General features: G+C 40.2%; 2 protein-coding genes across 3 annotated transcripts in view; both read left to right on the forward strand.

Annotated features, from left to right (window-relative positions):
* The window catches only part of LOC309499999 (uncharacterized protein), a 47,131-nt gene that overhangs the window by 17,090 nt on the left and 3,910 nt on the right, over positions 1 to 26,131 (forward strand). Inside the window, exon 1 of one of the 2 annotated variants that reach the window (XM_082171551.1) lies at positions 2,382 to 2,635. The exons of the other annotated variant lie outside the window; for it this stretch is intronic. Coding sequence (XP_082027677.1) covers positions 2,578 to 2,635 — 58 coding nt within the window. The 5' untranslated portion in view covers positions 2,382 to 2,577. Of the gene's footprint in view, positions 1 to 2,381; positions 2,636 to 26,131 lie in introns of those variants that run through there. 2 annotated transcript variants of the gene reach the window in all.
* LOC309501649 (uncharacterized protein) overlaps positions 1 to 26,131 on the forward strand; it is a 109,088-nt gene that overhangs the window by 16,950 nt on the left and 66,007 nt on the right. The gene's annotated exons all lie outside the window — the stretch shown is intronic.

Raw genomic sequence — 26,131 nt, forward strand, 5'->3', positions numbered from 1 at the left:
TCTCCAGGACGCCGCTGTCCATGTGCGGTGCGAAACTAGGATGGTTCCCAACACAAACGTCCGTGTCCTCGTCTGATTCAGAGATTTTGTCCAGGAGAAATAGGCATCAGAGTTTCAAAATCCTCTTCTTCCATATCATATTGAGTACCCTCCGCCATTGTCGTAACTTCACATCTGGCTCCATAAAAGCAATATCCGCCATCTTGTTTGGAAGCTAAGCTAACAGGCGAGCTTAGCTTCCAAGCAAGATGGCGGATATTGCTTTTAGTTTCTGCAAATGAAGTCCCACCCACTGATCTGTAATAGGTCTGTAGTGTGAGTGGGTCCCACCCCCTGGGAAAGATGAGGAACGAGTGTATGTTCCTCCATGTACAAAGATATGAGATTTTTACATTATTATAAGCAGGAACTGCAACAATGAAATCCATATTTCTCCCGTCTCAGGGTAAAATGAGGGAATAATGCACGACCATTCAAAAATATGACTGGGTTTCTATCGATACAAAGCATAATGCAAATGGGTGAAGTGTCCCTTTAAGTTTTAAGTGGTCAATAATCCTAAATGCCTGATTGTTTTTTGGTTTTTTTTGCTCCTTTACCTCCTTTGTAATACAGTATAAGGCTTATTATTGGGAAGACTTTTATATTCCGTTTTGGGATCACAGTGTCAGGAAATAATTGTATGTAATCTGTGGGAACTTCTGAGGCAAGGTCCAGGCTTCGCTCACCAGAGAAATGTCCCAGTCTGTGCATAAAAAACAGTCTTTCAGTGTTTCTACGCTGTCTTCCGACCATACATTGACAGATTTGACCAGGGGTTTGTAGCTCTTAGGGTATATGCTGCTATATTATGCTATTATTATATATAATTAGCTGTAGTGGAGGATAAAGATGAGTGTCATTAGTGTTTTTTTGACGTTTTTTTTTTTTTTTACAAGAAATTACAGTATTTTCTTTCAATAGAGCAGTTTACAGGCTTTTATCATGTATCCTGACTCAAATAATGTGTTTCTAACAGCAAACACTCAGAATAAAGTGAGATGATCTGCTAATGATCCTGAATGGCTTGTTGAATGAGTGTTGATAGTCTGAGGCTCATCAATATTAACAGATCTGCTGAAAACACTCTTTATTTCATGACAATAGTTCCTGTTTTCACCTCATTTCTTATGCTGATGTCTTCAGATCACCTGTGAATTGACACTTAAAGCTCATTTCATTGGTGTCAGCAGACTGAGAGTAATTGTTGGTTACAAATATTACTTTTATTTTTTGTTCCAATGCTTTTCTTACAGTTCTTTACTACTTTCTAGATATTTTCTCTTATTTAAATAAAGAAACAGAATAATACTAGAAATAGAAATAAAAATGTGTGAAATTGCATATGGATAAAAGACAAAAAGAGTACAAATAAATAAATAAATATATACATAATTTTCAGTTGCTGCCATGTTCTTTTAATGCCTGCAGGATTGCATCTACATGGAAATTAAAATTAGGTTGAATAACATACTGTTCTTCCAGTTTCACCTCTGATATTATAACAGTTAAGAGTAACAGCAAGTTACTCTAAAATAGTTATTACTAACTACAAATGACACATTCAACAGTGTAATTAGATTAATGTAATAATGACTATCTTTATAAGGTATTGGTCTACTTATTACTAATTACTAAATCCCATCAACCTCAACCATTGGACCATACAAGGAGAGACAAGAAACTGCACTTTTAATGCTTTCAAATAAACAATATACAATTGCATGAATTATTCTTGAACTGACCAAAGTGTGTAGAGGGAGAAGGTTACATTAAAAATATACCTTTTAAAAATTTATGTTAAATATACAGAATTGTTCTATAGTCTAATGCAATTACATCAGATTTTACTTTAAATTACAAAATAATTAAGAGTAATCCCTTTAATTAAATTACAGTATTTAGATTACTTGGTAATTAATTACACCCAACACTGTATAACTAATTAAAATGTAAACGTACGCATTGACTCAAGCAACTATTTTCTCCCTAGCTAACTCTCTGTCCTTCGCTGTCTAAAGTCGATATTAAAAAAAATAAAATAATGTTCGTACTCTCCATATGCTTGCAGAAGCTCATCCAGTTCTGCTGGGGAGAAATATGAAGACCTCTTTTTGTCTGTCATGGTGACTCAATATCTGCGCTCCATTGATAATGGCTTTTTATAGTTGAAAATATATTTTAAACATTAAAATGGACAGTTTACTTGCATTTAATGTTTTTTTGTTTTTGTTTTTGTTTTTTTACATCCTGTCTCTGACCCTATAAAAATAAACTTATTTACTGATATATTTTTGGTTTTGGCAGATCATCTCCTCCAACCAATCTGCAGGTCAGTCAGTGAAGCTCCACCCACAGCAGTCACATGGACAATGAAGCTCCTCCCACAGCAATTGCATCATCAGTGAAGCTCCTCCCACAGCAATTCTCCAATAAATGCTGTAAATTCCCATCGGCTACAAGTGAAGACGAGCATCAGAGCATCAGGAAGAGCTGAAATCTGCAAAGACTGAGTTTATTAAAGAGGACAGTGAGAACATGAGTGATCCAGAACCCTGTAGAAGGAAACACACTGAAGATCCTGAAGAACAAAGAGGTTGGTGTTTATTCTTCATTCATTCATGATGCTGAAGAACATTCATGTTAGAAACATTACATTTAGATAATCTCAGGAGCTGTGAGAGTTTAATTTACTATAATAAATAACCTTTTTGGTTTTCAACAAATGTTCAGTAAAGCGAGGCTTGAGAAATGTTCATATTGAGGGTCAACATCAGGTCAAACTGAATAATATTATAGCCTTTTTATTTCACATTTATATCACTATTTTCTGCAACCATGTTACCAAAATGTCAGAGATTTCTCATTATAGTTTATAACATTGTGTTTTTTGATATGTACTGTATGTATGTATGTATGTATCTACCAGTATGTTGTACATGCCATGTTCCTCCGGGCCTCTGAAAGGTCGTGTAAGGGTCAGTCTGCTGTATATCATGTTGAGATGTGCTGGTCTCTCCAGTCTCTAGTTCTCTGAGTCTATGTTATTAGACACATGTTGCTTTGTACAGTCTCACAACATCTACTCTCTTAGATGAAGGTCTTACCGAACGTAAGTCAATTTCATAGGATTTATTCACACCCCATTTTACATTTCTTTAATAATTTACATATTCCAGGAAAAAAAAAATCTGAAAATCCTTCCTAAACCAGACAACTCAAGAATAATCAAAACACTATTGTGACTATATTTAATTTTATTCGAATATTATTTACCACTCACTTCAGTGTCCCATATGTATTTTTCTTTAATTAAAACGATTGATATCATTCCTTCTAATATTACTGTCCAATGTCTGATTCAAACATGCCCATCCTGCATATATGCTTGGACTCATTCCTTCAAAATACTTTACAGTCCAGAACTTACTCAAATTGAACAATTCTTCATCCTCTGCCAAATTACCAATAAAATCTCATGTTATTTTATAAGCTTGTTTAGGCCTGTCGCGATAATTAAATAACCGTCTGATCGCGATTATTTGATCTAACCGCGATTGTTTCAGACAACCGCGATTATTGCACTCTTTTATAGGCCTACGGCACAAGGGGGAGTCATGGACCAAAATAAATAGACAAGCACTAATTACGTTTTCCAGCAATATATACAAAGTCATCTGAAGCCATTCCATAGCTTAATGTGAGGGACAGTAGTATATTTACATTGTTAAATTAAAGTTCACAAACTCGTCTGCAGCTGTCAATCATTCCGTTCAGCATTCAAACTCTGCAGCTGTCAATCATTCCGTTCAGCATTCAAACTCGTCTGCAGCTGTCAATCATTCCGTTCAGCATTCAAACAGCGCGCGTCGTCCGGTTACGACAGGATACACGGTAAAACTTTCTCCAATGTGACATTGACGTTATAATGCTTGATCTGTAGATAAAGGGCTGTGGATTTGCATAACATGACTTTATTTTGCTGGAGTTTTTTGCTGTTTCTAAATGACTCGCTTGCTACCGTGTGCCTACACAGCACAAGGACTATGAATTGGCATCAGACGCACAATAACTGGAGTTTAAAACTGTGAAGAAACAAATGATCAATAAACTGTTGCCCTCGACATTTCTTCGCTTTGTGCCGTGAACTTTTAAATGCGCACTTGTGCAGCGCTGCGCACTGTGACTCCATGTTGCTTTGAGCACATCATTCTGCACCCGCGATGCGCATACGCGCTTTGTTCCGCTCTGTTTTGAAGCGTATCATATTATCATGGTTTGTGCACATTCGTTTTTATTAACATGTTTAGATTTTTTTTTTATTAAATTACTGTGCAGATGTTTTCAAAAATTACTTTTTGCTGCTGATTTATACACTCACTAAGTTTAATAAACAAATTGTCATAGCTATTGAATATATTTATTTAATATTTAAAGGTGTTAACTGTAATCTTACACTGCAAAATGATAACTTACAAAGGATTAAATTCATCACAATTATTTAATGAATGAAGCACAAAGCCCTAAAACAGACAATTAATCGGCATAATCGCCAAAGCCCTAACACAGACAATTAATCGGCATAATCGCCAAAGCCCTAACACAGACAATTAATCGGCATAATCGCCAAAGCCCTAACACAGACAATTAATCGGCATAATCGCCAAAGCCCTAACACAGACAATTAATCGGCATAATCGCCAAAGCCCTAACACAGACAATTAATCGGCATAATCGCCAAAGCCCTAACACAGACAATTAATCGGCATAATCGCCAAAGCCCTAACACAGACAATTAATCGGCATAACCGCAATTATTTTTTTGTCAATTAATCGTCAGCCAAATTTCATAATCGTGACAGGCCTAAGCTTGTTATGGCAGATCTTTTGTCTTATATAATACTCTGGAATTTCTTTAGGAATCTCCCAGGTAATTATTACTTCATCGTTTTTACTTCATCTTATCAAGACTAAAGGTATAGGATCATATTTTACCCATTCTGTGTCATTTACTGTACTCTTACTATAATGCCCTAATTATGAGCCTTTAATCAGACCCTTGATATTACATCTTCCAGCACACCACACAGTCTAAACTGTATTATCGTCTGATCAGTTACTGTATTTTTCTTCGTTATCTCTCAATATTTGAGTCATAATTTCATTTCATCTGAAAATTTTAGCCTTAAACATTCATCTTTGTATTTGTTTTTTCATTATAGTTATTTTCACATTTCCAATTTCCTACTCGTTCAGCCTCTCCAGTTCATCTCTCCAGCTTTTCAAGTCTGATTCCGAACTTGATTGCTTAATTCTCTTAATATCTTACTACATATTATATGTAATTTCCAGTTGTATTTCATTTAGCACTCATACGATTGCCATCTAGACATTCTTCCCAAAACTTATCTGTTTGAGTTCTAACTTAATAAAACTTATATTTTCTTTACTGAATACTTTTCACCTCCTAAAGTTACTTCAGCTTTGTATTGGATTCTCTATACCATTTTAAACTAGGAATTGGATTTCTTAATTTCTGCAAAGTTTCATATAACGTATACTTTTCTTTTGTATACTACTCCTTGCAATCTTCATTAAATGTCTTACATTTGCATTTTTTTCCACCTATCATAATGATTTATTAGGTTGTAAATCAATTGTTTTTTTTCTTTTAGATCCTCCATATTAATATATTTGTCTATCACAAAAGTTGCATCCATTTTCTAGTCACACTGTAAAAAATGAATCATTAAAAATATTATGTATATTTTATTAAGAAAATTGTGGTTAGAGTTTTATTGAAAATATTGACAAAATTTCACTAATAACACCAAGGGTATTTATTTTAAGAGAATTAGCTCATTTATGCGGTTTTATTTAGAGACACAATTGTTTGTTCCCAGCATGCTTTGCACATGGCTGGAAATGGAGAGTAAATCTTGAAATTAAGTGTTATTTCATGTGTTTTTGAGTAAAGGGAAACATCTGTTAATGTTTAATGTTCAGGTATGTTTGACATTTGAAAGAGTTTCTATTATGTTAAAGTTTTGATCGTTACCATTGTGCAGGAGAGTAGGGCTTATGGTTAGGTTGTGAATAACTGCATTTTTTAAATATTCTGAAGCAAATTGTTACATACATGTAGCAATAACTCTGCTAATGATAGTGCAGTAACACGTCTGATTCTGTGCTGTTCTAGCAGTGTACGGTCTTTTTATAAAACAATATATCTCAAAGTTAAATATAAACAGTTCATATCCATTCACTTGACTTCACACAATTTTGAGAATAAAAAATACTTCAAATAAAAAAGCACATTTTCACAAAAAAATGTGTGTTATAGACTAAATAAATTAGGGCGTTTTACATGATTTATTCAGGTAGATTCCATGAATGAAATCAAGCTTTAACTACTCAAAAATATTATTTTTTATAATAGAAGTAACATTTTTTACAGTGCAGGATCTATATTTCTCACCTTTTTTCCACAGTGTCTTGATTTTTTATAGTCAAATTCTTATTAAAATTTTGACAACAACCCAGAACACCACCATGACTACTGCTATGTTTATCAATGTTACCACAACACTTGACTTAAACAAGCCTTTCTCCTGTCATTGTGTTATTCTGGTACACTCTGTTAGCCCAACATCTCGATCCAGACTCTATCTCCTGAAAGATATAACATAAAGTTGAGCTCTCCGTAAGGCATCTCTTAGTCATTAATCATCCGACTCCTTCTTAAACACTCTTCAGTATTTCTCTTCTGAAGCTCCAAGTTCTTGTTTTATGTGTTAGAAGATGTTTTCTCTTTAAATTGGGCTTTATTCCCCTTCTAAAACTCCACTAACACATATTCCCCTTCTGCCATTGCCAACAAATTTACATTATTTGTTTACAGCCTCATTTACTTTCTCTCCATGTCCAGTCTCATTTCATATTTAGCCTTGTATCATATATGACACATTATTGAACACTTTTATTCACGTTCAACTTTGCTTATTTTATTCTCTTTAACTTTGCTCCATCCAGAGACACACTATCAGTAGATTTATTACCCCATAAGTCTGCATTCCTGCTGTCTCACACACACACACACACACACACACACACACACACACACACACACACACACACACACGCTAGAATGAGTTTGTTCTGCTCCATTCTAGGATCTTTAACGCAGTTATCACAAATATAGGTAAGAGATTTCTTTATATCGTTTTACTCTTTTTAATTAAAAGAGCATGTTAGAAGTATTTCATACTCTTTAATTAGTTATTTTACACTGTTTGTAAGATGCAATGTTTTTTTTTTCCCCAAAGGTAATTCTACCTTCCTTCCTTTCTTATTCCACTAATATCAAATTCTTCTTACTCCAAAGCTCATTTTCTAATAACCACTGTATGTTTATCAACTCTTTTTTTATATACTTTATCTTTCTTAGTAATTAAATCCTTAAAAGGTTTAGTTGATAATTATAATGTCTAATTTGCATTGTGCCTTTCCCAAGCTCAACGACGCTTCACAATAACAGTAAAGAACAAACAATCAGTTCATACTTAGATGGACAATATACATTCGTCCAGTCTAAGAAATGAGCGATTGCAGTTGCATATCATATTACAATTAAAATACAAACAGAAATAATTACAAAATAATAACAGAAACAAAAACAACACTATTAACAATTATATTAGTAATACTGTTAGTAACACTATTTAGTAGTTAACTACTTATCTTTATCTTTTCGATTTACGTTAGTTATCTCCTCAATTTTTTCATCCCATCTTATGTCCTTATGATTTGCTCTAAAGAAACTTTTTAAAGTTCCTACTGCACAGTTTCCAATTACATTACTTTCTGGTGCATATACTGTAAATCTTTGTGCAAAACAGATTGTTTTCCAGATAACCTCTAACTTTCCTCTCACAAAGTCTGTTATATTATCAAGTCTTATATTCACGGGTCTAACCCATGCTGTCAGTAACTCCTGTAAGGTGGTGTAGCGTTTATACGCCCACGTATAAATATTATTAATTATTATTCATAACGGAATATGACCAATAATTAATATTTTAATTATTTTTAATTATCTTCAGAATTTACTGTAGCAGAATCAATAGTATGATCATTTTATCAGTTCATCCAATGAACAGAAAGCATAAACAAGTATTAACTCTAGGAAATATAATATCTTCCTGGTCAAGAAAGAATTAATCCCCAGCTAACAATAAATTACGAAGTAAATTAAGGGTAACAGCATAGGTAGCTTAAATCGAAGTTCAAGACAATAAATCTGATAAGCACACACGAGTAATCTCTTTTAAATACAAACAATACTTTATTGATTATAGACTACTAACACATAAAGCTAATATCTAACACAAACACACGCACACACACACATACACATTCATACGCGTTGCAGAAAGGGATAGAGTGAGGAAAGAGTGGGTTTAAGAGTGAAAGGATGAAATCTCACGATTTCATATACACTAGACATGACCTGAACAAACCATCAATCATTAATTTAACCCTTCTATCGTTTTAGGCAGGTTATTAAAGTTATATAAATACACCAGTTAAGATTTTAGCCTGCATGGAGGTACTTGCGTATTTGCTTTTGGGGATTCCCTTTTTGTTGCGTGAAAGGGGTTTTCCCGGTCCGTTCGGTCTCCTCGTGCCTGATGTCTGGATCACGGGGTCAGTCACGTGGTGTGCTGGCGGAATGAGAGTCTTTGTTTGAAGCTGGCTTTGCAGAAGAAACGTGGCTCGAAATCTTGTCGCAAAACTTAACTTAGAACCGACACTCACAACGGAAAAGAAATGAAACTAAGAAAAGAAAGGAAATTGAGAGTAGATGATGATGGCTTGAATGAAGCTATTTAACCCATGTTCTTCAGATCTTGATTTGGGTTATTTCGTTTGCGCGTTTACATGGTTCCTATAGAGAGAGAGAGAGCTTCGAGAGCAGCGAGAGAGAGAGCGAGAGAGAGCAGCGAGAGAGAGAGCTTTGTTTTTGGGTCTAAGGTTTTAAACTAAAATTTTGTCCAACCTCCAGGATGAGTTCTGGCCAATTAGACACTGGCTGAATCTAGGAGGTGACGTTCTTTTCAGTTCTGATCGTAAATCATGCTTATCTGTGCTCTCCTTACTAACAGAGAGAACAGGGGCCACAGTTTAGACATGATTTCTAATTAAAAGAAGATCAAAACATATTACACCGATATCATTCAAGCCATCTTGCTAGTTGTGTTCGTAAGATAGCATTGATATGAAACAGTACACACTTTCATTCATTCACTCCTTCTAATAGTTAATATAATAACTATTACCTGAATTAAATGGGATCAAAACATATTATCTTATTAAAATATACATATAAGTGGTGGAAACAACCCAGGATTAGGTAGTTGCATGATTGTTTGATCATGAGTCCATTGAAAATTGTTCTTGAATGATTTTATGTATAGTTATTGATAAGAATCAGTTCTCTGGTGAAGAGACAGAACTCTGTTTGTTCAGAGGTCTTAATGAGGAGGTGTTCAGGAATGTAGTCGGGGGTTTCAGTAACATCTGCTGGTGTCGATTCTTCTTCTAAAGGGTCTTTTGCAGACTCTCTGGCACCGGGATGGGTGACTTATGGCTCTGGTCTGTGCGGACACTGTCTTTATCTTAACCAGTCCGTATTAGGCCACAAAGCTAGCCATTGACCAGTTATGTGATAGTGCCGGGGGCTCCTTCAATTAGTCAGACCGGTGATGATCATGAGACGTTCTGAACAAATCTTCCCCCCTCAGTCATCGAGAAGTAGAGAATTTGAATTAATATTCAAAAAGAAGATTAGTTGGTGGTTGCTTTCTACCCATTGTCGTTACATATCCCCCCTCCGTTCGACGATGTGTTGAGTAGAAGACATCGGTGAACGCTGGAGAAATGGGTAGAGGAAGCAAACACACACGGCAAACAACAAGACAACACCTCCATGACTGGTCACTTTACTGGTGCAGGACATTAGATTACCTAGGCATAAACAGGTTCACTCTCTCAATGTAGTTAATCACGTTGAATAAAGTTTAGTTCAATCTTAGGACCGTTATCCTAGTTCGTTTTGGGACGGTGATTAATCAATTTTGTGATTAAATTTGATTTGTTTGTTTTATTCTCTTCTAAATTGTTCTAGGTTTGGCCCAATTTACCTTTCAATTTGTGATACGAATGATGCAGGGAGTTCTCTGGCTCACATTCGTTTTAAGGTGACTTACAAATATTAGGCGTGGTGTGTCAATCCTATTATTGCGACCTTGACCCTTATAGGGTGGACAGGCATTTTACCTCATAAAAGAAGAAGGAAAGGAAGGAAGAGGTAAAACAAAACAAAGCAGTTGAGTGTTCCTGGTATGACTTATAACTACTGTTGCGCAGCTAAGGTGTCAGGTATCACGATGTAATGAGAGGTGTTCTCAGGTGTACTTGTTGGATGGGTAGTTACCATGTTTCCTCTGGTAAGTGTAGCTACGTTGTTAAGCTAGTTTCTGAAGTTAGTTTTTACCTGTGGGAGAAAACATGTTTGTTGCGTGTTTTGCACGGTAGAGGTGGTTAACTTCTATATGTTAGTGAGTATGTTAGGGGTGTTGTGTAGTGTATGCATGTATGCATGCATGTATGTATGTATGTATGTATGGTCAGATCTGTTTCAGTCTGTTTTGCTCCCCCCTTTGCTTGATGGCTTAGCTTTGATGAGCTTGTTGCCTCTTTGCCTTGGAGAAAGGATCTTCTGTGATCTGCTGGGGGTCAAACCAGTAAGGCAGGAAGTTCTCTGGCAGACATGGGGAGGTAGTTTGGCATGGCTGCGTGAAGCTGTAGTGCGAAACTTGGTCTCCGTTGTTGCATTCCTCTGATGATGCCTTCTGGTTGTGACAACCTTTCTGATCTTCTGTGCTTACTGTTGTTGCTGTAGCACACACATGGTTCTTGAGTTGGAGCTCGTTTGGTGGTTTCTTTATGAGTGATGGGTAACCAGGATGGTGTTTTCTGGTACCTCTGGGTGTTTGTCAGTGGTTGACTGTGAGAGACCACTTTGGTCTGTGTTGTTGTAGAACAAGTGGTTGTCATCTTCATTATGAAGGTGTATCAGATGAGTCGTGGGTCTTCCGTTCCATCGCTAGTCATAGCAAATTTGACTCATCTTGTTGGTCATCCGTGTTCAGCCTGCTTTCTAGGAACACTTCCCGTTGCCTCATTAGTGGTTCCATGTCTTTTCCATGCGGTTGGTGTGGTAGCTGTCATCGGCATGGGAGTCACGTTCTCTGTGCTTCTTACGAAGAACTGTGGTGTTGTCATGCCACTGGTTGTCTTCCAGTGCAAGGCTTGTGTCTTGGCTGAAGGAGTTTGAAATTGTGGATGTTTTCAAACCTTTCTTTGAGGACATCTTCTGTTTGATGTGGGCCTTGTGTGTCAGGTCACGCAGCTGTTGAATTGTCATTGTGTCTGCGCAGGCCTCGAGACCAAGATAATAACTCAATCCGGGGTGCAGATTTCTCAGGAAGAGGTTTTTGAAATTCACATCCTCTTCATGTTCAGGTGAGTTATGTGCACCAAAGAAGGCTTGTCGAAAACGGTGGTAGTAGGCTTGAGGAGTCTCTTGCCGACCTTGCTTAGTTTCCAAAGCGATTAACACACCATGTTCCGACTCTGGGCCTGTGAATTCTTTAATCAGTGTCTCACATAGCAGCTGGTAGTTTGACTTGACATGAGCAGGTTGTCGGTCTAGGAAGCTTCGTACCCTTGGAGTGGATGTCGATCTGAGGATGTAAAACCTGTCTCTGTCAGTCACATGTGGTCTCACCTCTAGGTGGAAGTTGATATCTCGGATGTGGGCCTGGATGTCTGGGCCCTCCGTGGAGTTCAGGTTGAACTGAGTGATACTCTTAACCAGCTGGTTGAGATCTTTACAGGTCATCCCCTGTGCAGCTTTGGAGTCTGCCTGAATGAGCTCTCTTTGTTTGTTGGCAGTGAACAGTTCTGTGGTGAAGGCTGGTGACCTTTCGGGTTGTGGCCATTCACTTCTTTCACTGTATGCCAGTTCTTGGATGGAGGACTCTGTTCTGCTCAGCAGTGGTGATGCTGAGGGAGGTCTCTCCCTTCTTGGCTCTGGTTTCTGTTTGAAAATGTGCTGGAGTTCATCTCTGACCGCGTAGAGCTCGTCGTTGACGTCATCTCGCTGTTGGGTCAGATGGTCGATTTCAGCACTGCACCTTTCCAGGTGGTCTTTCAGAGCAATGATCTTAGAGTTCTTGACTTTAATGTCAGCTTTAGCTTTCTCTAGCTGGTGTTCAGCAGACTGGAGTTGGTTTACCAGGTGCTTCTGGACAGTCTTTAATTCTTGTTTGTCACGTTCAGTGACTGCAAGGGCTTCTTGGAGCTTGTAAACTTGCTTCTTTGTTTCTTGCTTCACTTTGTCGGGCACTTCGAGTTCGACTTGAGCTTTCACTTTGAGCTGGTCAGTGCAGAGTTGAGTGTGCATCAGCTCTCTCAGGAACTCAGTGGTCTGAAGCTTGAAGTCGTCCTGGACTTTCACTTCCAGCTTGTCTATGCGGCTCTGGGCACGTGTCAGCTCCTCCTGAAGGTGGGTGATGTGCTTGTCGCTTAGTGTCAGCTGGGCTGTGAAGGCATTGCTTAGGGAACAGATAATCTTGGTTAGTTCCGTGTGGTTGTGGTTCTGATTCTGGCTTGAATCGTGTGTCAGGAATCTTCTCAGCGTTATGATTATTATTAAAAATAATAACAGTTCAAATGTCTTTGGTGTGAGGCAGTCTGCAATGCCTCCGAGCCAGGCGTCCACGTCAGTGGGGTTTGTTGTCCACGACATGTTGGCACGCTGGGGTGAAGAGACTGACACAGATCTGTGTGGGGTGTAAGCCTATATGTGGTTGAACAGCTAAGTGTCGTTTCAGTGACTGTACAACAATAGTGAAGTGTTGTAATGTCTAAGTGTTGGTCTCAGTGTAGACAGGTAGGTTAGTGATGTGGAAACTTTGTCACTCAACTAAGTGAGGGAAAGAGAGAAAAAGGTTAAAACAAATTTCAATTGAAAGGATTTTTTTTTTTTTGAAAAGCTGGTTTAAACTCGTGATGTGTCACTCAACTGAGTAAGGGGAAAAAAGAGAGAGAGGTTAAAACCAATTTCAATAAAACAAGAAAGAAAATTCTTAAGTAGGAGAAATATTATTTTTCTCGTAAATGCTTCCTATCGGTGAGAATCTGTTTCCAGAAAGGTAAACAATATTATTGCTTATGTTTACAAGGAAAAATAATACAATAATAATGCTGATACCTTTTTCCGAGTTTTACAGGATTGACACCACACACACCGTCAGTTGGACCGCTTACAGCTGGGATGCTATGAAGGCGACGGTTGCTCAACACTGGTCTCTGTTAATTGATCTTGGATAAGATGTTAAATTGTAAATTGCGTTTACAAAGACAGAGAGAGTATGGAGAACAAGAGAGGGTTTGATTACAAATCAAATACCTAATAATTGTTTTCTTTGGAAAAATTATCTTTCTCTTTCTTTAGACTCGATTGATGGTTCTTCCAGGTTTGTTTCCTACAAATGTGAAGGATGGGAAATCAGGACAGAACAGGAAGGATGTAAGAAGGAAAGGAGGGAAGGAGATTGGATCCACAAATGGCTCTGGAGCCTTTGTCGAACTACAAGTATAGAATTGATAGTTGCCAACCAACTAAACATTCAAAAATAAAGCTTTGTAAAGAGAGGGTTATCTCTGATTTATTTGAAACTTGTAGTGAGATACCAATGTCTCCTATTGAGGCTCAGGTGTGTCGCTCCACAGCGACAAAAAGAGGTAAATGGGTAAAATAGAATGGTTAAGTTTATAACCACAACTTGAGAAGGAGGTTACAACGCAATAACAATAAATGAGCAAGTAGGAGTCTAACAATATTTGAAATAGGGAAATGTGGGTTGAATAAGTTTACTTAACTTTCAAAGTTCAAAACGTATTCACCTTAAGTGATTAAATCTAAAAGAGTAATTTAGAAATTATGAAAATTATGAAATTAGATTTATTAAAAATAAATCTAGAAATCATTAGAAATTACCTGTTTAGAAAAATAGATTTTCAATTTTAATTTCCTTTTTTAAATCAAATTAGAATTTGACAATTAATAATCATAAACCAGTATTTTCTTTTTCAAGTAAAATGCAGGTAAACGAAATTAATAATTGCAAACGAAATTTCCTTTTCACGGAAAATATGGGTAATTAAAATATTAGACAGGTAAAATAAGTGTAGCGGGTATGACGTAGGCAGTGGGAATTGTGCCTTGATTGAACCAGGTGGTGGTCATTTGGCGCTACACCTTTAAATCCAGCAAGCTGGCGGTCTCTCTCATTACTGTTTTGCTACAGACTCTTGGTTCTTTGGACTCTTGGTTGGTTGTACGAGTTGATGTGAGTTCATGCTTAAATGTATTTTAGCCTCCTTGTGAAAACATGGTTGGCATGGATCTGGTATATTCAGAATATTGTATTGTTTTGTAGCGTGATCTGGCGTTTGTGCGGTTATTCAGTGCCGTGGTTACATCCAGCTTCCTGTCTTCACGAGCCCTCACTGGCTATGAATTGTGTCTGCGCGCTTCAACGAAAATGTAAGTTTTCTGCTTTTACTCGTGAGCAGCGTTCAGTTTTCTTTTCTTCAGGCACTGGCCGTAATGAACTTTCATTGATTCGTGTTCTGTTTATATTAGTTACGGGTTTAGAGTGTGACCACTGTAAAGTTTGCTGCGTGCTGTTTGTTGTGCTGAGAATGTAAGTTCACTGGCTTCCTTTCTCCCTCACGTGTGTACATTTTCATCATGGAACGCTTGTTCATATGTATGTAGTCATGTTGACTCGCCATGTCTGTATTATAGTTTGGCCTGGGAACGTACGAGTAAAAACCAGACGGAATAAATCGATCGCTACGATATTACAACTAAACAAGCTCTTGGCTCGACGCTGCGGTCTGCATTCAGCATTCATACAGGTTGGTAAAGTAGGCTACTTTAGCACCTTGCCCTGTTCCGACTGCTTGTATTTAATTGAAGATTTTTTATGTTTTAAGTAATTTTTAGCCCATTGATGTACAGGTTACAAACTAAGCATAGCTTTGATTTGACCTGTATAATTACTTGTATGGTATTGTAATTTTTCTTTGCAGGAGGACCGTCACATGCCATCTTGGCCACTGTTTTTCCTGTGCTTTTGTTTTTAGGATCTAGATGTGCGTATGAGTGTGTGTGGGAGGGAGGCCCGTTGTGTCGTCCATCAGTCTCTCCCTTGTGTGTGTTGTTGTATGCTTCATGTTTGTGTATGTAATGTTTGTATCTTAGGCCATTGGGTTGGTGCAATATCCTGGGGGGGGGGGGAGTAACAATTGTATTGTGTGTGTGTGTTCACTTATTTGCTGAGTGTAAACTACTGTTTTTTTGTGTGCATGTGATTTTGTGATGTGCCCTATTTATTTTGTGTTTGAATCTTGCTGAATTCTTATTGAGTGCTATTTATTCAAACACCTTGATTTTGCACTTTGTTGTCCCCATTCCTGAAATTTGTTGCCCAGAGGCCTAAGGTCTGTTCTTCGTGTGTGTGTCCAACTTGAGAAAAATAAAATAAACTGTTTATATTTTTATAATACTCCAGTCCCTCTCTCTCCTTTCATTTCCCTTCATTGGGATAGCCTGCTGGTAAACATCTAAAATTTATATGGTTGGTTATCCACTTGAAATTGATTTAAAAAGGCCCCCTTGGGTCACATTTGGCGTAGTCGGCAGGATTGATTGGGACTGGTGTAATTTGTTTTTGTTGTTTTGTGTGTATGTGTGTATTCATTGCAGGTAGAGTACAGGAAAAGCAGTGGTTGAGGACTGGGCCTGGACAGCGGTTCTGCAAGTGATAAGTGGTTTGTATTTAAAAAAAAAAAAAAAAAGTAACTTCTTTTTTTTCCCTCTGGCTTTGTGCGGTTTAAAATGTCTCAGGAGCCGGAGGAACGGGTCGGGCAGCTAATGGAGCAGATTAAACAGTTGCAGGCTGACAATGAAAGGCTACGTCAGGGAAATGTAGCATCCGCTGGGGCTGTAGAACAGGGAGAGCAGAGTCAGCAAGAGTCAAATCGCCAAGAGCCAAATTCTCAGGAGCCAGGGTCTTCTGGATTGAGGTATGTGTATGTTCCTAGAGAACGTAAATATCCCAGGTTCTCTGGTAGTTCAGAGTCTCCTCCGGTGGAGGAATGGATCGAGGAGGTCCGTCGATGTTTACAGGTTAGGCATATGTCTATAGGTGAGCAGGCGCACTTTGTGTATGACCTTCTGGATGGGGAGGCAAAACTAGAAATTAAACTCCATCCAGCTCTAGTTAGATCCGAGCCTGAAAATATTTTTTCTATACTGACTGAGACTTTTGGCTGTAGTCAGTCTTATATTGACGCTCAACAAAAATTTTTTCAATGTCGTCAACGGGAGGGAGAAACGTTGCGTGAATTTTCACACTCATTAATGTCACTTATGGAAGTCGCACAACGTAAAAATACAACTGCAATGGCTAAACCCGACTGTGTTCTCCGTGATCAATTTGCAGAAAACATTAGAGACAAAATGCTGCGTAGAGAATTAAAACAATATATCCGCCTTAATCCTGATTCCTCCTTTTTGGACTTGCGTCGTGAGGCATTTCGCTGGGCCGATGATGGCGAGGGGCCTCGTTCTGTCCGTGCAAGGGCTTTTTCGTGTGACGCTAGTTCAAGGGTGGTGGGAGCATGGCAGGCAGAAGCCCAGGTCGTTGTAGCACAACCAAGTAATGAATTGACCGAGCTCAAAGACTGTTTGCGTAGGCAGCAGGCCCAATTAGATACTATTCTTAAACATTTGTCCCCTGGCTCAGGGCCATCCAATCTACCAAATAGGCAGACTAATCATCAGAGGCGGTTTCGTTTTGATGTGGATGGCAGACCTATTTGTCTGCGTTGTGAGCAAGTAGGCCATATGGCTAGGGATTGCCTGGTTGGCTCACGGCAGACACAGCGTGTGGGGGTTGGGTCCAGGCCACCCGTGGGGAATGAGAGGGATGACTCCTCCGGCAGGCAACAGGGAAACTAGCACCCTCTAGTGCATGGAGCCAAGCACTAGAAGGGGGTTTGATGGGCTCAGATTCGTTTACATCTCTTTTGTCCTGTCCCTCTGCATTGGTGGGCGAGTGTCCAGTGGTAGATGTTCAGATGGGCGGTGTAACTGTTACTTGTCTTATAGATACCGGTTCTATGGTATCTACCATTACGGAGTCCTTCTTTAATAACCATTTTCGAGTCCTGGGGTGTGACCAGCTACGTTCCTGTGGGTGGTTACAGTTAAAAGCGGCCAATGGCCTAGATATTCCATATCGAGGTTACTTAGAATTGGATGTAAAAGTCTTAGGAAAAGTTCTTCCTTCCATAGGCGTCTTGGTGGTTCAAGATCCACCTGAGTCCAGATTTAAGACAAACAAGGACTCTGTCCCAGGATTGATTGGGATGAATGTCCTTCGTTGCTGCCTGCGAGAGTTTTTTTGCCGAGACGGTGCAAGTTTGTTTACTACTTCCGGGGTAACGGTCCCAGTCGTTTGGGAACATGCCTTATTAGCGTGTCAACGCCTCGAGGACTTTTCTACGTCTGGTGTTCTAGGTAGGGTTTTGACTGCCCCTGGGTCCTCCATTTGTGTTCCAGCCGGATCTTTAAAGTTTGTGTCAGCCACCTGTAGGCAGGGGCTTGGCCCATTGATTCCTTCTGTACTGTTAGAACCAGCAGCGGCAGGGTGGCAGTTGCCACCAGACTTAATTGTCCCAATCTCATTGCTCCCCATTGGAAATGGTACAGTACAAGTGCCAGTTGTTAATGTGGGCCAGGTAGATCGGTGGATAAAACCACGTACCCTGTTGGGGGAAATGTATTTGATCACTGCACGTTCCGCTAACAAATCCATCTGCTTTCAGGAAGAAAATGGCACTCAAGGCCCTGTCGCGTTTATTCGGTCAATGGAGGCTGCTACAACTCCCTCGTTAGGGTTTGCGGACCTTTCCTGGCCTAATCTAACTGAGTCCGAGCAATGGGAAGCAAAGTCTTTACTTCAGAAGTATAGTGATACGTTTAGCTGTAGTGAGGCACTCTTGGGCTGTACCAACTTGATCGAGCATGAGATTCCTGTGGTTGACGACATTCCGGTGCGGCAACGCTACAGACGACTTCCACCATCCCAGTATGATGTAGTGAAGGCACATATCCAGGAGTTGTTAGATCAGGGAGTGGTAAAACCGAGCTGTAGTCCTTATTCCTCACCCATCGTGGTTGTGGAGAAGAGAGATGGATCTATTCGTCTTTGTGTCGACTATAGACAACTAAACGCAAAGACTAGGAAAGATGCCTTTCCATTGCCAAGAATTGAGGAGTCTTTGGATGCCCTCACAGGTGCGTCTCTCTTCTCCACTCTCGACCTTGCGAGTGGTTATAACCAGGTGCCAGTTGCTGAGAAGGATCGGGCTAAAACCGCTTTTTGCACGCCATTTGGCCTCTTTGAGTTTCAGAGGATGCCATATGGATTGTGCAATGCACCCGGGACTTTTCAGCGGCTGATGGAAAGAATATTTGGGGACCAGCGTTTCCATTCCCTTCTCCTGTATTTAGATGATGTGGTCGTTTTTTCAGCTACGTTCAAACAACATCTGGAACGTTTGGAGTTGGTATTCAGTCGTCTACGCGAGCACGGTCTTAAGCTCAAACTAAAGAAGTGTCATTTTTTTCAGCCTGAAGTAAAGTTCTTGGGCCACGTTGTCTCGGCCTCTGGGGTCTCTACGGACCCTGACAAGATCAGTGCAGTTAGGGATTGGAGCACTCCATCTACAGTTGCAGAGCTGCGATCATTCCTTGGGTTCGCGTCGTATTATCGGCGTTTTGTGCAGGGCTTTGCGAGGTATGCGGCTCCTCTACATAAATTGGTGGCAAAGCTCCAGCCACACCCTAAAAGGAATAGGACGGGGCGTAATGCCACTTTGCGGGACCATTGGGACTGGGGCTGTGATCAAGCATTCAATACTTTGAGGGACAAACTGATAAGCGCACCAGTTTTGGGTTACGCCGACTTCAGCAAACCATTTGTCCTTGAGGTAGATGCTAGTGGGCTGGGGCTCGGCGCCGTTTTATCTCAAGAGCAGGATGGAGGGCCTCGGCGTCCAGTTGCTTATGCAAGCAGGGGCTTGCGACCAACTGAACGAAACATGGATAACTACTCAGCCATGAAACTTGAACGGTTGGCACTTAAGTGGGCAGTAACAGACAAGTTTCGGGATTATCTGCTGGGTACCAAATTTACTGTTCTGACCGATAACAACCCGCTCTGTTACTTACGGACAGCTAAGTTAGGAGCCGTAGAGCAACGTTGGGCTGCGCAATTAGCTCTTTTTGACTTCACCATACAGTACCGTCCTGGCGCATGTAACAAGAATGCGGATGCGCTATCTCGCTTGCCGGCACCATCAGTCCCAGTTTCTATGGAGGAGGTGGCCTTGGGGATCTCAGTGCCAGTCGAAATTAAGAGTGTGGTCATGCCCCCTTCTGTTGAAATACAGGCCATAGATGCATGCCCTACAAGAACCAGGGCAAATCTCCAACTCTTGCAGGCTGAGGATCCTGTTTTGAAGGCCTTCCTTGTATATTGGAAGAGGGGAAGTCCTCCTACAGCTCCAGAGAGGTCCAATGAGCCCCCTGCTGTTGTGGAGCTTGTCCGTCAATGGGCAGACCTAGTAGTCTACGAGGGTGTCCTATATAGGAAGACACATGTCCCTGGCAGTACTAAAGAGGTCTTGCAGCTACTGCTGCCTCAGGCTCTTCAGACAGAAGTGCTCACAGCTTTGCATGATGATCATGGCCACCAGGGGGTAGAACGAACAACTAATCTTGTCCGCCAGCGATGCTATTGGCCCTTTATGCGGAAGGATGTCGACCGGTGGTGCCGTGAATGTCGGCGGTGTGTGGTGGCCAAGGCAACTCAGCCAAAACTGAGGACCTTTATGGGTAGTCTGTTGGCATCAAGGCCTCTAGAAATTGTAGCCATTGACTTTTCCATATTGGAAAAATCTAGTGATGGGAAAGAGAATATTTTGGTTGTCACCGATGTGTTCTCTAAATTTGCGCAGGCATATCCTACGGCAGACCAGAAGTCGTCAACGGTAGCTCGAGTCTTGACAGAGCAGTGGTTTTACATTTATGGTGTCCCATTACGTATCCATACCGATCAAGGGCGCAATTTTGAAGGTGAGCTGTTCCAACAATTGTGCAGAGTGTATGGAATTCGTAAATCCCGCACTAGCCCATACCATCCAGAGGGCAACGGACAATGTGAGCGATTTAACCGCACATTGCATGACCTGCTTCGTACACTACCTCCTGACAAGAAAAGACGGTGGCCCCACCATCTGCCACAGGTTTTATTTGCTTATAACACCACAGCCCATCAGTCTACGGGGTTTTCTCCGTATGAACTTATGTTTGGGCGTAAGCCCACTCTTCCACTCGATTCTTTGTTGGGCATAATTGACACTCCATCAGACTCTACTACTGCCGAGTGGGTTCAAGAACACCAGGAGCATCTCTCTGCAATCTATAGTCAGGCCCGAGCTCATTTGGAGGCAGCCGTTCAACAACGAGCAAAGAATCATTTGGTTCCTTTGCCACTTCTGCCCCCTGGTACGCTAGTGTATCGTCGTAGTCACCCGCATGGACGGCACAAGATTAGTGATCATTGGGAAAATGTGGTGTATGAGATTGTGAGTTGCCTTGACGAGGTTGGTACACTTTATAAAATTAGGCCAAGGGATCAGTTAGGTCCAGAGAAGAATATCAACCGGAAAGAACTACGGCCCCTCCCAACTGACCCAGGTTCACCCTATCTTGTACCTGGGGCTGAGATGCTTAACGTAAGCATGCCAAACTCTATAGGGGATGATGTTGATGGTAGTATGGAGGAAGGTGATGATTTTGGAGTATTGGTGGCAATTGATGCACCTCTTGTAAGAGGATCAACACCTCCCACTGAGTTTGGAGCGTCGCAGCCTCCAGCTCTTGAACAGCAGGGGCAGACCACACCCCAACATTTAATATATGACTCCTTGGGTGTTGAGGGGGAAGTATCAACATCTGGCAATAGCTTTGTTTCAAGGAGAACTGCTAGAACAAATGCAGGCCACCATCCTAACCCTCACAATCTCCCATGCACGACTGTTAGAAGACCACCAGTGGCCTCGGCAGAAAGCGCTCTAACCATTTCCTCCCATAGCGTTTTTAGACCTTGGGTTTGACCCTTGCCCTAGTCACCGGGACGGTGACATTCAAGGGTGGGTGAATGTAGCGGGTATGACGTAGGCAGTGGGAATTGTGCCTTGATTGAACCAGGTGGTGGTCATTTGGCGCTACACCTTTAAATCCAGCAAGCTGGCGGTCTCTCTCATTACTGTTTTGCTACAGACTCTTGGTTCTTTGGACTCTTGGTTGGTTGTACGAGTTGATGTGAGTTCATGCTTAAATGTATTTTAGCCTCCTTGTGAAAACATGGTTGGCATGGATCTGGTATATTCAGAATATTGTATTGTTTTGTAGCGTGATCTGGCGTTTGTGCGGTTATTCAGTGCCGTGGTTACATCCAGCTTCCTGTCTTCACGAGCCCTCACTGGCTATGAATTGTGTCTGCGCGCTTCAACGAAAATGTAAGTTTTCTGCTTTTACTCGTGAGCAGCGTTCAGTTTTCTTTTCTTCAGGCACTGGCCGTAATGAACTTTCATTGATTCGTGTTCTGTTTATATTAGTTACGGGTTTAGAGTGTGACCACTGTAAAGTTTGCTGCGTGCTGTTTGTTGTGCTGAGAATGTAAGTTCACTGGCTTCCTTTCTCCCTCACGTGTGTACATTTTCATCATGGAACGCTTGTTCATATGTATGTAGTCATGTTGACTCGCCATGTCTGTATTATAGTTTGGCCTGGGAACGTACGAGTAAAAACCAGACGGAATAAATCGATCGCTACGATATTACAACTAAACAAGCTCTTGGCTCGACGCTGCGGTCTGCATTCAGCATTCATACAGGTTGGTAAAGTAGGCTACTTTAGCACCTTGCCCTGTTCCGACTGCTTGTATTTAATTGAAGATTTTTTATGTTTTAAGTAATTTTTAGCCCATTGATGTACAGGTTACAAACTAAGCATAGCTTTGATTTGACCTGTATAATTACTTGTATGGTATTGTAATTTTTCTTTGCAGGAGGACCGTCACATGCCATCTTGGCCACTGTTTTTCCTGTGCTTTTGTTTTTAGGATCTAGATGTGCGTATGAGTGTGTGTGGGAGGGAGGCCCGTTGTGTCGTCCATCAGTCTCTCCCTTGTGTGTGTTGTTGTATGCTTCATGTTTGTGTATGTAATGTTTGTATCTTAGGCCATTGGGTTGGTGCAATATCCTGGGGGGGGGGGGGAGTAACAATTGTATTGTGTGTGTGTGTTCACTTATTTGCTGAGTGTAAACTACTGTTTTTTTGTGTGCATGTGATTTTGTGATGTGCCCTATTTATTTTGTGTTTGAATCTTGCTGAATTCTTATTGAGTGCTATTTATTCAAACACCTTGATTTTGCACTTTGTTGTCCCCATTCCTGAAATTTGTTGCCCAGAGGCCTAAGGTCTGTTCTTCGTGTGTGTGTCCAACTTGAGAAAAATAAAATAAACTGTTTATATTTTTATAATACTCCAGTCCCTCTCTCTCCTTTCATTTCCCTTCATTGGGATAGCCTGCTGGTAAACATCTAAAATTTATATGGTTGGTTATCCACTTGAAATTGATTTAAAAAGGCCCCCTTGGGTCACATAAGAAAGAAGGAAAGACCAACAGGTGTAAAAATCAAGGTGTTTAAATGGTTAAATCACTTTAACGTTGTTCAACAGACACTGTATTTAACCACTGATGTTAATACAAATGACAAACGTAAATAATGCTTAAGGCTTTAGCATATAGGCCTCACTGTGAACAACTGCCTAGGTTAGGTTAGCTTAGCCAAGGGTTAGCAGCTAGCTTAGCCACCAAAGGGTTTGTTTACACTGTGGTCAGGGCTTTGCTGTGGCTCTGATCATGCGAGGGTCAGAGTTCCCCCGGAAGCGTTGGTTAAGACTTCCGTGTCACGATTGTAACTATGGCGACAAAACAACGCTAGTGGGCAAACATGTGAATTGCAGTTTGTAAACAGTAATGCATGTTACATGAAATGTCGGCACATTTCAACAATGTTCAAAGAATATGCACGTCGATCATATTACGTGAAATGTCGGCGCATTTCAAAAATACAAATAAAGGACACCACTCGTAGTTTTTACGACGTGGGGCTTCACTCAGTTGTTTAAGAGTGAGATTAACTTTAAAGGGCAGCTTTGCGCTGTAATAGATGGAACAATAGCGATCTCGGCGGATCGTCTCTGTGCAATGTTATCTGAGCACACAAAAACAACAGGGTTCCTAACTGTTGGTTAAGTTTCAACGTCAAGCTTTACTTGAACACAACTTTAAATAATTCCTATTCAACTACACTCGGACATACGCAGTGTTTACGCGAGAATTAATTGAACTGACACAGATAAGCTTATAGTTTATCACGGGGATTGCCGTGGGACACGCACGGACAACCTGAGAAATAAAGACTAATCTGTGAGGAGAATATTCGTCCTTGCAGTGGAACACGCACTGAGTGACAATCAGATAAATAAGGAACGTTAGACGAGGGACACGCTCATCCGTCCTTTACATGGTTATTTTAATTACTGCAGTTTTAATTTCGTTAAGCTCTCTGGCTGATACAAACACACATAAGTTACAGCTTTGAAAGACGCTGGAACACGCAGACGTCAGTAAGCTATAATTAAAGTATTTCAGAGATTGAGGGACACGCTCAATCCTTACCTTATCATTGTGTGAGATCTTATATCTTGGGTTATTTTACTGCAGTTTAAAATAAAATAAAAATAGGCAGGCAGCCTAGACTAGAGTAACAGCTCTCTCTGTGTATTCACATTCATTCAAACAGGGCGCGCGGCGCTCGCTGCATACGTCATACACACAGACTCGGAGGTTCGGATCTCTCCCTTCGCATACTATGAAAATATAATTACTTCGTATATGCTTACAATTTAGGTTAAACTTCCCGCATTCTTCTCCACCAATTTAATGTAGCGTTTATACGCCCACGTATAAATATTATTAATTATTATTCATAACGGAATATGACCAATAATTAATATTTTAATTATTTTTAATTATCTTCAGAATTTACTGTAGCAGAATCAATAGTATGATCATTTTATCAGTTCATCCAATGAACAGAAAGCATAAACAAGTATTAACTCTAGGAAATATAATATCTTCCTGGTCAAGAAAGAATTAATCCCCAGCTAACAATAAATTACGAAGTAAATTAAGGGTAACAGCATAGGTAGCTTAAATCGAAGTTCAAGACAATAAATCTGATAAGCACACACGAGTAATCTCTTTTAAATACAAACAATACTTTATTGATTATAGACTACTAACACATAAAGCTAATATCTAACACAAACACACGCACACACACACATACACATTCATACGCGTTGCAGAAAGGGATAGAGTGAGGAAAGAGTGGGTTTAAGAGTGAAAGGATGAAATCTCACGATTTCATATACACTAGACATGACCTGAACAAACCATCAATCATTAATTTAACCCTTCTATCGTTTTAGGCAGGTTATTAAAGTTATATAAATACACCAGTTAAGATTTTAGCCTGCATGGAGGTACTTGCGTATTTGCTTTTGGGGATTCCCTTTTTGTTGCGTGAAAGGGGTTTTCCCGGTCCGTTCGGTCTCCTCGTGCCTGATGTCTGGATCACGGGGTCAGTCACGTGGTGTGCTGGCGGAATGAGAGTCTTTGTTTGAAGCTGGCTTTGCAGAAGAAACGTGGCTCGAAATCTTGTCGCAAAACTTAACTTAGAACCGACACTCACAACGGAAAAGAAATGAAACTAAGAAAAGAAAGGAAATTGAGAGTAGATGATGATGGCTTGAATGAAGCTATTTAACCCATGTTCTTCAGATCTTGATTTGGGTTATTTCGTTTGCGCGTTTACATGGTTCCTATAGAGAGAGAGAGAGCTTCGAGAGCAGCGAGAGAGAGAGCGAGAGAGAGCAGCGAGAGAGAGAGCTTTGTTTTTGGGTCTAAGGTTTTAAACTAAAATTTTGTCCAACCTCCAGGATGAGTTCTGGCCAATTAGACACTGGCTGAATCTAGGAGGTGACGTTCTTTTCAGTTCTGATCGTAAATCATGCTTATCTGTGCTCTCCTTACTAACAGAGAGAACAGGGGCCACAGTTTAGACATGATTTCTAATTAAAAGAAGATCAAAACATATTACACCGATATCATTCAAGCCATCTTGCTAGTTGTGTTCGTAAGATAGCATTGATATGAAACAGTACACACTTTCATTCATTCACTCCTTCTAATAGTTAATATAATAACTATTACCTGAATTAAATGGGATCAAAACATATTATCTTATTAAAATATACATATAAGTGGTGGAAACAACCCAGGATTAGGTAGTTGCATGATTGTTTGATCATGAGTCCATTGAAAATTGTTCTTGAATGATTTTATGTATAGTTATTGATAAGAATCAGTTCTCTGGTGAAGAGACAGAACTCTGTTTGTTCAGAGGTCTTAATGAGGAGGTGTTCAGGAATGTAGTCGGGGGTTTCAGTAACATCTGCTGGTGTCGATTCTTCTTCTAAAGGGTCTTTTGCAGACTCTCTGGCACCGGGATGGGTGACTTATGGCTCTGGTCTGTGCGGACACTGTCTTTATCTTAACCAGTCCGTATTAGGCCACAAAGCTAGCCATTGACCAGTTATGTGATAGTGCCGGGGGCTCCTTCAATTAGTCAGACCGGTGATGATCATGAGACGTTCTGAACAAATCTTCCCCCCTCAGTCATC

Source organism: Leuciscus leuciscus, assembly GCF_965113295.1.
Source record: "Leuciscus leuciscus genome assembly, chromosome: 1".
Taxonomy (NCBI): Eukaryota; Metazoa; Chordata; class Actinopteri; order Cypriniformes; family Leuciscidae; genus Leuciscus; species Leuciscus leuciscus.